At 26.5% G+C, this 13,917-nt stretch overlaps 1 protein-coding gene across 1 annotated transcript; it reads right to left on the reverse strand.

Moving 5' to 3' along the window:
* Positions 1-1,862: 1,862 nt before the first annotated feature.
* Positions 1,863-8,965, reverse strand: LOC108468189 (IRK-interacting protein-like). Its single transcript, XM_017769072.2, has 2 exons — positions 8,459-8,965; positions 1,863-3,502 (listed from the first exon to the last, which is right to left on the reverse strand). Exons 1-2 carry the CDS (start codon positions 8,699-8,701, stop codon positions 2,024-2,026), a joined length of 1,722 nt encoding a protein of 573 aa, XP_017624561.1. The 5' UTR covers positions 8,702-8,965; the 3' UTR covers positions 1,863-2,023.
* Between the last annotated feature and the right edge of the window lie 4,952 nt (positions 8,966-13,917).

Genomic DNA, 13,917 nt, shown 5'->3' on the forward strand with positions numbered 1-13,917 from the left:
CGATGAGAGGACAGGGATGCAAATTTTTTAAATGTAAGTAGCCCACCTTTAAACTGTTTATTGTATTTTGATGACATTTTTTTAATTATGTATTTTATGCATTGTAGCCTGGTATGAGAGGGGAAACCATAGTGATTGCCCCAACCAAGTGCACCAAGAAAAGGAAGGACAAGGAAACTGCTGGTGGGACATAGGAAAGTAGGAACACGAAAAATGCTAAGTCCAAAGACCCACCCAAGCCATGGAGATAATTGATGCTAATCCATGTTTAATTTGATGGTCCTATTTTGTTAACATATGATGGATGGTTTTATTTTGTTGGATGTATTTCAATGATGGACGGTTTAATTGATAGTTGTATTTTGATGGACACTTTATTTATGTTTGTATTTTGATGGATGATTCAATTTTGTTTGTAATGGATGGTTCAATTTATGGATGTCAATTTATGGACAACAAAAAAAAATATTTTTCTTTCCATTCAATTCATTCATTCTTAACAACTAATGGAAATACATTAACAACATTTCACTATCCAAAAGCAAGATAACCAAAAAAAACATCATCCACGATACAATTAACAACAACTCATAAGCAATTGATAAATTGCTGTCCCTGGATATTTTATCCTTGTACAATTTTATCTTCTCTTCTAAACGAGTTACCCTTGATCGCATTCTTCGCATATCATCAATATTGAGCTCATCATTCTCAAGTCTTAATTTCATGTTCTTTGTTAATAACATCTTATTTTCTGGCATTATTTCAACGATTGTGCATCCTTCTTCTTTTACAGTTGAGTCCGTCCCCTCATTGTCACCTTCAACCCACTGAAAAGAATCACATCCCTCGGTCTTCATTTTACATATACAACAAAAAAAAAACAGAATATTAAAAATGGAAATACACAATAATTCTCTGTAAATTGCAATGGCAGATCAAAACCCTAAAGCCTAGTTTACATCTTTGAACTTCGAACACCCAAAAAATTTTCTCCTTTTGTTCTTTGGAGTATTCATGTTGCAAACGGGTGCACTTAAACCGCAACGGTAGTACACAACACTTCTCTGCATACTTGATTTTCTATTCGTAGAAGAAGACATGGTAGAGACGTGAAAGAGATGGAAAATGAAGAAGAGGAAAGAAAAAAAAAAGAAAGACGGGAAAATTTAAGAGAAAACTAAAGTTGGAAAAAAGAGAGAGATGCAAGATGTTGAAAAACAAAAGAAAAGAAAATGGCAGAGCAGACGATGTAGAGAGAAAATGAAAGAAAAAGAAATGTTGAAGAAGATGGTTAAAAATGATGAAAAATTAATGAAATATAACTTTAAAGGAAAAAAAATAAAATAAAATAAAATAAACCAAAGGGGTCAGATTAGTAGATAAAAAAAAGGGGGCCAAATGGGGTTCCCAGATTGCGACACATAGAGGCACGCGATTGGCCAGTGCTACCATGTCAGAAAAATTTAAACGGCGTTAGGCTCATGTAATAAACCAGTGGACGAAAAAAATAATTCGGGTACCAATCTGGGAGAAGTTGACAAGTTCAGACACTAATATTATGAAACAATAATAATAACAACAACAATAACAATAATAATAATAATAATAATAATAATAATAATAATAATAATACAAAGAACACAAGAATAATAGATGTGTATAAGGGAGATTTCTATTGCATTTCTCTTACTCTCTCTCTCTCTCTATATATATATATATATATATATATATATATATATATATAGGGATATTAAACTCCTTATTTTCTAATATATAAATAGGAAAGATGTTACCATGAGATGAAATGTGAAGAGCTAAGGAAAATGAGAGGTAAAAGGTTGAACAACCACTTAATAGCATTCTTAACATGAAACTAATAATATTGATAAAGGTTATTATTAAAAAAAAAAAAAAAAAGCCTATTAGCACCCTTATTTATTAAGACGTGTTTGGTAGTTACAAACTTTTGATACACGAAGCCCTTGAAAAAGAAGCAATCGAGAACAGAAGCAAAAGTTGCTTAAGCTACAATTTTATATCTGCATATCACCTTACACCTTAAAACCCTTCCTTGAACATAGAATCCTGGCATTACCATTATCTTAACCCGACTCCCTCCATGTGACTTTTGCCTTTCCATCAACATATCTTCCATGTACTGTGGATCAAAGGTTGTATTTTCTTCAACCCTTAAAATCCCTAATGGTGGACTGAATGAGAAAGCTAGTAAATGAAGCAACCATATGCATTTAGCTGCAACGAAGAAAGCTTGAAGCAGCTGTTCAGGCCAAGGTCTGGTCCAATTCAACGTTGAAATGATTAAACTCATCTTCTGATCACAAAACTTACTGAATTCTTCACTGTAATATTTAGTCCCTTTCCTCACCACTTCATTCCAGCTGAGGTTTCTAAGTGCAACATAGGAGGAAAACTGGGCTTGGCGATCTTGTTGAGGGTCCAACAGCTTTGGGGACCCGTTTTTCTGGAACACACAATTCTCAAAATCTTGGTACAATGATTGGTTTATGATTGCTTCCAAATGGTATAATACCGTCTTTGAGTACTTGGAATTCAATGAAAGTTTATATGGTTGGAACACCAAATTCAAGTTGTCCATTAAAGTAGTGTCACTCTCTTCCATTTGTGCAACAAGTGCCTTGCACAACTGTTTCACTGACAATCTTGCTTCGGATACTATCTGCAAGAAACCCTCTACCATTACCTCTTCATCCACCGGCATCGGGTTGACGGATTTCCCTTTCCCGAGCTTTTCATTGATTTGAGAATCCTTTGTTTGTGTTGCTTGCCCCAAGGCTTTCTTCAGCTCTTCACAATAGGTTTCTAGATACTCCAACTTCTGGTTGAGCTGTCCTAATGAAGATCTCATCTCAGCAACTTCCATCAATGCAGCATCCCTATTCTCATGTGCTTCCATCAGCTCTCTCTTCAGTTTTTCAATCGACAACATGCCCAAGTCCTTGAATATTTGCGAAACTTCCTCGGATTCTGTTGGAGCTGGCGAACTCTCGTTCTTGTGTTTCTTCTTCAACTTAGGGAATAACCATGAAATCACCCCTCGGTTCTTGGGCTGCGGTTGGGCAGAGGAGTGGGAGTCGGTGAGCGGCACCACCGTATTGGAATTCTTGATGTTCCTAACCAGGGTATCGGAGTCGGTGGTTATAACAGCGGGCTTGCATCTATTGCAAGTTGAGAGAGACTTGAAATCCCCCAAACTGTTTCGCCTGCTCCTACTGGACTTGTAAAATGTAGATCCGGGCGATGTTCGAAGGAAAGTGACGTGGTTTGCACAAGAATCGGGAATCGATTTATGATCATCAGCGGGACATACATGAGATTCAAAGGCAGGCAAAGCCGGAGAAAATACTTTCCTTGAACCCCAAATCTCCTCCTTGTAATCTGATAAAACAGTTTCGGTGCCACTTTCAGATAATACGTGGTTATTTGTATGGTAGCCAGTTAGTGCTTCATCTTCATAACTCTGTCAAAATGTTCACATAAACTCACTTTTCACACTGAACTTCAACACTAACAAAATCAGCTTCAAGAATTTGTTTTAATTAACAAGGAGTTTCCTAGGAGATGAAATTTTAATTTTTTATAATTTATATTTTATAATTTGTAAAGGATTGAATCGAATTTTTATAATTTTAAAGAGGTCAAAGTGTAATTTTACTTTTATCAATTTATAATTTTAAAATAATTTTAAAAGCTTAAATAGTAATTTTACATTTTAGATGGAGTCAGAGCCCATGCTAGTCTCCTTAGCTTCGCCCCTGGTCAAGACAAGCAACTAAGGAGGAAGAAAACAATGCTAACAGGTCAAGACAAGCAACTAAGGGGGAAGAAAACAATGCTAACAGAGGTTATCAACTTATAAATCGTTCATCGCAATAGACTTCTTTTTCACTTAGAAAGTAGAATTTAACAAACAAGATGGCAACCGAAAAAAGAAACCTCAAAAACACATGCATATGAATCAACTCATTTAAACTTAAAAGAGTAAACTACTCAAATAGTCATCTAAGTTTTAGCATGTTAATTTTTTTTGTTAATTTAATCACTCCTGTTAAATTAATTTTGCATTTTAATCCTTCTACTATTAAAATACCTTTAGTCACCAAATAAAATTCTGATGTGATTTAGTATAATGATAAATTTAACTCTTAATGTTTACTCATTTTGTTAATTTAGTTCTAGTTTTAAAAGTTCAGCAAATTTAACCCTTAATATTTATATATTTTATCAATTTGGTATTAAGTCTAAAAATAATTTTTTCAAAAATATATAAAATATTATAAAATTATAAAATCTATTAATTTTCTAATTAATTATTTAAAAATGATTGAGCTAAAATGAAAAGGACTTGTCAACTTTTTAAGTACACTTTTCTATCAAATTAAAAATAACCTAATCTAGCTCACTTCTCTTATATTAATTAGAAAATTGTTAAAATTTTCACTAAAAATTAATTAGGGGTAAATGTTCGATCGAATCGAGTATAAAAATTTCGAGTTAATCAAGTTGACGAGTCATATCTTATCATCCTAATTTAATTTGAAATTTTTGAATTGAATCTAATGAAATTGTTCAAGTTAAATTAAAATTAAACATTTCAAATTAAAATATTGTTACAGATAAAACTAATTTCATGTTAGAACACAAAATTTGAAACTATATATATTTGAAAACTTTTTCAAAACAAAATTAAAAAAAAGATACATTAGTATCATAAACTTGAATTATTAATTAACTTATTTAGGTCCTAATTTTTTTAAATTTTAAATTTCTTTATGTATTTTAGAATTTTAGAACTTTTTAAAAATATATAAATTTTATTAAGAGAAACCAATTTGTTTATTTTCAAAATTAACAAGAAGCAAAAGAGGATTCAATCTGTTATTCAAATTGTAAAATTTAATTTAACTCAAACCCGAAACTCGAATTACTTATTCAAGTTGATTTGAATAACTCAATTTAATTAACTCGAAATTTATTTTTTTCGATTTTCTCGAATCGAAATTAGTTTTGCTCGGCCATAACACTAACAACATCTCACGTTGCAATTCCACTGGCTTTCACCTCACAAATGGAGGTTCAGATTCGATCCTCAAAATCCCGGTGACGACGAAGATGAGTTCGAGATCAATAGTGCCGCGATGCAGAGGAAGCGGTTGTCTGATTTCGATGAGGATGATGAATTGTGGGTTTTTAAGGTAAGAAAAAAAGGTATTTATTTTTATTTTATGTAAATGAGCTTTTCTGGGTTGCTTATAAAATTGTTTGAATCTTAGTTGAAGATAAGCAGTAGTAGTAAAATTATATTAATGGCGTACATTTGATTGAGAGAGAAACCAGGGTTTAGCATGATACTTCGTTAGAAGATGGTGGAGCTGCTTTACCATACCTTGAAAAAATAATTAATGTTCTAAATTTTTATTTATAAAATGAATGAGATAACATTTATTAAATTTTAAGAATTTTGAAATATACCTTTTATAAAAATTTGAATATTTTATACAATTTAATATTTTTAAATTTATATTATAAATTAAATTTGTCGAATTTTTTAAAATTTAAGATAAATTGACAAAATGAATCAACATTAAAAACTAAATTTATTATTATATTAGACGATATTAATAGAGTGAATAAAATATAAAATTAATTTAATCGAATAAAAAATACAATAATTAAGAGAAAAAGGCTCTAAAACTTGAAAATATATTTGATATATGAGATATCATTTGGCATTTAAAATCGTTTTTTCCCTTAAAAATAATAGAAAATATATATAGTAGTATATACATTATTTATAGAAAGTAAAAAAGTGGGCCTTTACCTAGCTGTTCCAATGCAAAATTTAGCCAATAGGTTTAGGTTTTTTTTTTTTTTTGGGGACACACCAACTCCTTAAAATCACTCTATGGTCTTTTTCATTTTTCCTTTTACCTTTTAGTTTTACTTTAAAATAGAGAAATTGTGTGAGGACATAATGTCATAGTGGGACCAAACATGCCACTTTCTTTTATTATAGACTTATTAAAAAAATGTTTGTCATATTATTCAAAAACAATTATATATTATTTTCATTCAAACATAAAAGAAATTCAGCTATTTATTACAATATAATCATTAATAAATTGTTGAAATAAAATTATCATATTAGTATTATATATCTATATCTATACTATTAATAAAATTTCTGATTAAGTTAATATCAACAATTAACTAGGTACTAATTTAATTAGAAAATTACTAATATATATTTTTATTAAATGACTACTATTATTATTTTGATGCCATTTTTATATTTTTATATAGTTTTAAAATAAAAGAATTAAAATTAACATGTTTAGATATTAAACCCATCTTTAATAGATTTATAAATAAATTCTTTATCACTATACAAATAATAATTTTTGAGTAAAATTTTTAAAAATAACTTTTAATATAAAATATTTTCTCTCACCAAATTTTTCAATCTTTGTGTTGATGTTATAAATCAACTTAATATTTAATTTAAAAATAGATTTTTAATATTGAATTTTTTCACTAACTTGATAATTTTTAGGTGCTAAATAATTGGAATGTGTGCATTTACCTATTTCAATTTTTTTACTCACAAGTTAAATTATTTTTATTTTAATTTTGTACATATTTCATATGTGTTGTTATTTATTTATGTATTTTTATAACTATTATATGATATTTTTAAACATGTACATATGTTCTAAATATATGATTTTCATACACATACAGGAGTAATTTAATTTTTACTAATACATAAAATATTTTATTTTTTCTCTATGGAATTCCATGTAAGATTAAGGAAATAATTTATATGAGAGTTGTTGCTTTTCATAACCACTTTTGTTGGGAAAAATATTAGTTAAAGGAAATAACAGGTTTAAAACCAACAACCCCTACCTTAAAGTAAGCCTGGCCACATGCAAAAGAGCATTCTACACCATTGCTACTAATCATGCCTCAATTAAACCTTAAAGATCCAAACTTTTCTGCCTAAAAAAAAAACACCCTTAAATACAATAATTTTGACTACGATAAGAAAATATAATATTATTATAATATATAAATACTAAAATTCGACTTTCAAACCTGATGGATGACATTATCTGTTAAATATAATTATTTATAAACGAATTACATTAAAGTTTAAATCATACTCCAAATCCTTATAAATTTTAATTTTTATTTTACTTTCAAAATTTTAAATTTTCAACTTTTATTTTAAAAATAAAAAATAAAATCGTTAAATTGTTTTTCTTTATAAAATTTGTTGTAGGATATTTTAAAATAAAAAATATTTGCTTAATAATCATGTAATAAAAGATATTGAGCAAAAAATTACATTTTAATGAATTTGTATTTAAAAATTTAACGGCCTTAGAAGAATTGCATTTTTAAATTTAAAAAAAAAACTATTTTTAAAAATAAAAGAAAAATAAATTTTACTCGTAATAAAAGAATTTGGAAAATATTTTAAGCTATATAAAACAAGATGATTGAACCCTCTCCTTTTCATTTCCAGCCTTTTGGCTCAAATGAAATATACTACACTTACTCCTCAGTCCCACCACCGTTCCACAATGTTTGCTTCTCCTTTTTTCCTCACCTTCCTCCCATCTACACCCCATATTTCATATATTTTCTTTTTCATCTCGAAATATATTTATTTATAATATTTTTCATATTATATTATATTTCAATTTTTTGTATTACTTGTCATATCTAATATTACAATGAATTGAAATCTATCATTCTTTACAAATAAGTATTAGGTGTATTAATAAAACACTTGTACTCTTAAAAAAATACAAATTTAAAGCATTAAATTAAATTACAATCATAAATTTCAAATATACCAAAAATCTACTTCTCCTTTCAATTTGATTTACATGCCAACACGTCATGTTAAATATTGTTACAAAAGTTAAAGGTAAAACAAAGTAAAAATAATAATAATGAAATAAGATTGCAGGATTCAGGGTGGAATAAGATGGACATTTGTCCTGTTTTGTTTGTTAGATGTTGGTAAAAGTGGATTCCCCATTGTTTTAACGACCAATTACTTAAGAAAAATAATAATAATAAAAAGAGTAGGAATTATATTTTATTATAGTATAGTATTAGGTTGGCTGGACCTCTATTACAAAGTATTACAGGATTATTGGTTAATACATTCCATCATCCTATTCCTATCTTCTTTTCTAACTTCAGATTCTTGGCTATGGTGTAAATTTCCATGTAATAGTGAAAACGTTAAGTTCTTTTTAAAAAATATCATTATATTTATTAAAAATTCTCTGTAATCATGTAGGACAGAAATAACTAATAAATGACTAACATATAGAAGATGACATCAAATATAATGGTAAGAAGGATTAATGGAAAGAGAAGAGAAACATCAACTCACAGGAGTGAAAACAGGGTAGTCCTGAGCTGAGAAGTGAGAAGCAGGGCGTGAAACAGGGGATGAAAAAGATGGGTACTTGAGATTTGCAGGGCTGTTCCCTAGCATCAAAGCTGCATGTAAAGCTCTAAGCTCCACGGCCTTGGCAATGGCGGCCTCTATCTCTTTCCTGCTAACTTCGTTGTTACTGTTATTATCAGTCTCTTTGCTTTTAAAGATTTCGGAAGCAGTAGCTGCAACAGCCATGAACAGGGGATGAAACAGAGCTCTACATATACACCTAAAGCACTCAACAATGATGAATTCTTTTTGCCTTTTCCACCCCCCTTTCAATGAAACAAAGAGGATTGGAAAGTGGGTATTTAACAATTGGATTAGATTTGCAGAGATGAAGATGATATCCTGCTTAGAATGTTGGAGAACCCTAAACTTGAAAGAAAGAGAGAGTGTGAGAGAGAAAGATGAATGTAGGGTATGTATCTCAAGTCCAATGTGTGTTTTGTCTTTGTTCTCAATGAATAAATAGAATGACGGCATGTGAAGCAAGCAATAGTTTTTACTCAATGAACCAACAATGGATAACATTTTCAGTTTACAAAAATACCCATAATTCTATCAAAATAACCATTATGACAAATAGAAAATGGTGGTACCACTCCTTCAACATAATCACTAAAGACTATACCACTACTTAACCAAATAGTTTCAGTTTCATGTGGTAGCTTTGTGATAATGTTTCAAAGAAAATATTGGTTTATTCAAAATTCTGGCCTTGGGTAATCATAAACATTGAATTAATCATTTGGGTTGGATGCCTGGTAGGATGTAATTAGACCCACTATTTTTTTTTATTAGACATTTGTTATCTAAAAGACTTATAGTTGAAGCATGTTGATATTAAATTATGAATTTATTCTTTTTATAATATTAATAATAATATTAGTTTGTTTTTGGTTAGAATCCATGCTAATAACATTTTGGAGTCAATAAAACAAGCTAAAAAACCTTAATTTGATTGTTGGAAAAAGGTTATTTTGATGAGTGCTTTGGGGGCTGAAAAAAGGGAAGAAAAGAAGAAAGTGGAAAGTAATATAATTAGCACCATTGACCCATCATTGTGGAACCGGCAATCAAACCTTCAAAATCATGTATATATTTGACATATGTAAACCCTCTCATTCATTGCTAAGATTAGTTGTTGCAGTGGAGATATCATTTGCCATTTGAAATCTTCTTTTTTTCCCTTTAAAACTAATATATATTATAATATATTTTAGTGTAATTTTTGTTGTATATAATACATTATTTATAGAAAGTAAGGGAGAGGGCAAATAGGTCTTACATAGCTGTTCCAATGCAAAATTTGCCCAATAGGTTTAGGTGGGGACACACATATCCAAGCAACATGCACTCTAATTTTATAGATAAATAAAATCACTTTTAACTCTTTATTTAATTTTTAATTTTTTAACTTTTAAACTTGTATTATTTATTAAATCACCTCAAAATAAATAAAAATTTAACCTTTTTTTATCTATGTATATGCCATATTAACAATTAATTAATTTTTAAAATTAAAAATATAAATTTTATTTTTCAAAAATTAAAATTATTAAAAATTATAAAATTATAAAAATATATTTTTGATTTTTTTGTATTTTAAAAATTAATTAATCGCTAACGTGACATCCAGCAAAGTTAAAAATGTTAACTTTTTTATCCATTTTAGGGTGATTTAACAAACAATGCAAATTTAAAGGTTAAAAGAGTCCAAAAGTTAAATAGAGAGCTAAAATGATTTTTTTCTATAAAGTTAGAAGGCCAAATAAGTTATTATGCATTCCTTAAAAACACTCAATGCTCTTTTTCAATTTTTCTTCGCCTTTTAAGTTTTTTTCACTGAAAATGGCTTTTAGAAAATATTTTTTGCATTTTCTTGTGTTTGTTTCATGGAAAACAACTAGGTCAACTGAAAATAAACCAGTTTTTCTATAAAATGACTTACCCTTTTGAAAATCCTAAGTTATTTTTTCGAAAAGAGCTCATTTATAGATGATTTTATTTTTATATAAAAATTAACTTAAGTCATGCTTAATATTATTATATTAATAATAAATTTTATTTTTATTTTTAAAATATTTAAAATTAATAAAATATTAATATAAAATATTATAATTTTCAATATTATTAAACATATATATTTAATTATCTATATCTAATCATATAATTAATTATTGATATAATTAATTATTTTAATAAATTATTTAATAATTTAATTTTATTTGATTAATAAGTTTTAAAAATAATACTTTTAAATAATATTCTTTATATATTATTGAAAAAATTCAATATTAATATTTTAATAATAAATATTTATTACAATTATAAATATATTAATAATAAATGTTTTGTAGTATAGAGGTTAAAATATGCTATAAGTTTATGTATTCTTCACAAATTTAGAATTTAGTCCACGTACTTTTATTTTTAAGAATTTAGTCATTTTACTTTTCAGATTTGAAAATCAAGTCCAATTGTTAACATTGTTAAATTCTTTTGTCAATTTTGTTAATGTCGATTTTTAAATAAAAATACCCTATGTAACCAAAAATGACATTATAATGAACATGAATTTAACAAAATATTTTTAATAATTCTAACAACTAAATCTGAATTTTGATATCTAAAAAGTAGGACTAACCCAAAAATAAAAGTACATGGACCAAATCTCAAATTTACAAAGAGCATAAGGATTTATGACATATTTTAACCTAGTATAAAAATATGAATATTTTATTTTATAAATATGAGTATTTGTTTTAATAGCACTTAACTTCATTTATCCCTTGCAACTCTAATGTGTCAAGTACTCTCATATATGTAATATATGTAATTTAAATTAAGTTTTAGTTAAGTATTATTTATTATTAAGTTTATATATGATATTTATTATTACAAAATATTTATTATTATAAAATAAATTTCGATTGTTAAAAGAAAATTACACTATAATATTTTATAACAAATATATTTATGTCGTGTTTGTTTTGGAAAGAACAATGTAAAATATAAATTTATAGATATAAAATAAACTCAATTAAACAATGAAAAGGTAAGAAAATCTCATATGTATATTTGTTTCATTTAAAACAACTTTTATAAAATATTTTCAAGAAATCATCAAACAACAGAAAATATTTTAAACAGATTCATCCAAACACTAAAAATATTAACTTTTTTAGAAAAACAACTCATTTTTAAAATCATTTTTCAAAAGTATTTTTAGTCAAACAGACTACTTTAATTTTACTTTAAAATGGAGAAATTTTGTGAGAACATAATGTCTTAGTGAGACAAAACATAACACTTTCTTTGATTATTAAATTACACACAAAATGGAAAAGAAGTTATTAAGAAATAAAATGCTCCTAATATTATTAAAAAACAATATTTTGTACAACAATTATTTCAAATCAAACATATATTATTTTCATTCTAACCATCAAACATGATTTAGCTTTTATAAAAGAAATTCAGCTATTTACTTAAAATAATCACTAATAAAATGGTTGAAATAAATTTATTGTTTATACTATTATTGAATTCTCGATCGAATTGATATCATAAGTCAATTAAACACAAATTTAATTAGAGAAATCATGAAATTGTCTTTTCATAATTAAAATAGTGATTAAAATAGATTGTATTGTTCGAGAGTATTTTAGTCTTTTACTTTAACAAAAATCAATAAAAATATAATGCGATTTGAACACATACCAATTGAATTAGTAAAACTTTAAATTTATTACTCAACCAAAATTTCATTTCAATTATTTTTATACATTTTTATTTTAATATGCACAATTTATCACTTTTATCAATTGTATATATTAACAATTTTATTTTATACACATTTTAATCATACATCTATATTTTAAATACGTGATTTTTATATATATATATATATATATACGTGTGATTGAATTACTAATAGTATATAAAATATTTTACTTTTTCTCTACATGGAGTAGGTTTAGAATTTTTTTTTTTAAAAAAAATTGAAAATGGAATTCCATGTAAGATTAAGGGAAATAATTTATATGAGAGTTGGTTGCTTTTCATAACTACTTTTGTTGGGAAAAATATTCGTTAAATGAAATAAAATGTTTAAAGCCAACTACCCCTCCCTTAAAGTAAGCCTGGTTTGTCAACCTCCACATGCAAAAAGAGCATTCTACTTGTTTAATTTACACCATTGCTACTAATCATGCCTCAATTCAACCTTAAAGATCCAAAGTTTTCTTCCTAAAAAGAAACTTTAAATACCGTAATTTTGACTACGATAAGAAAATATAATATTATTATAATTTATTTAAAGCTTAATATATTATTTGTATAACATTTTATTAATGTGAATATGTGATATCTGTATTATTTTTAATTTAATTTAATATTTATATTCAGTAAAAATTAAATGTTTTGGTACTTAAAAATAACAGTAATAATTATATAATGACTTGCACAATTGACCCGTTGATTTGAGCTAAGTACTCCTAATTTACAAGACTGTCGAAGAATGAAACCCTAAGATTCTTTTAACATAAATAAACGATTAAAGAAAATAAAACCTCTTCCATAGTCTGCTAATACATTTACATATTCAACCAAACATACTCCAAATCCTTATATTTGATTTCAAAATCTAGAATGCAGTTTTTAATTAAATTCTTTTGGAGTAAAAAGAATATTCATTTAATAATCATGTAAAAATGTCAAGCAAAAATGTCATTAAAATGACATTCTATTGAACATAAATTAAATAAAGAAAAAATTAATAGTGTTAAAAGATTTGCATTTTAAATTTAATAACGAAAAATTTAATAGTATTAATTTTTAAAAAATAAAAAAATTTAAATTTTAAGAAGAGTACATGAAATTAAAAAAATAAGCATAATGATTTATTTGACTTTCAAACTTTACATAAAATATCATTGTAGCCCTCTATTTAATTTTTTTCTTTTTGTTAAGCCACCTCAAAATGAATGGAAAAATTAACTTTTTTAACTTTGTTGACGTTGCATACATGAGAATTGCCACATGGATGACATGTTAGTATTTAATTAACTTTTAAAATTTTAAAATATTAAAAATATTAAAATTATCAAAATTATATATTTTTTTAAAATTTATAAATTAATTAAATGCTAACATGTTATCTACATAGTAATTTACGTGTATGCCACATCGATAAAGGTAACAAATGTTAACTTTTCCATTTATTTTAATGTAATTTGACAAAAAATACAAGTTTAATGACTAAAAGAGACAAAAAAAAAATTAAATAAAAAACTAAATTGACTTTTTTATAAAGTTGAAGGGCAAAAAAATCATTATGCCTAAATATATTTTAAGCTAGATGATTAAAGCATATGTTCCGGAAGATGTAGCCCAAGAAAAATCCT

The sequence above is a fragment of the Gossypium arboreum genome, chromosome 8, assembly GCF_025698485.1.
Source record: "Gossypium arboreum isolate Shixiya-1 chromosome 8, ASM2569848v2, whole genome shotgun sequence".
NCBI lineage: Eukaryota > Viridiplantae > Streptophyta > Magnoliopsida > Malvales > Malvaceae > Gossypium > Gossypium arboreum.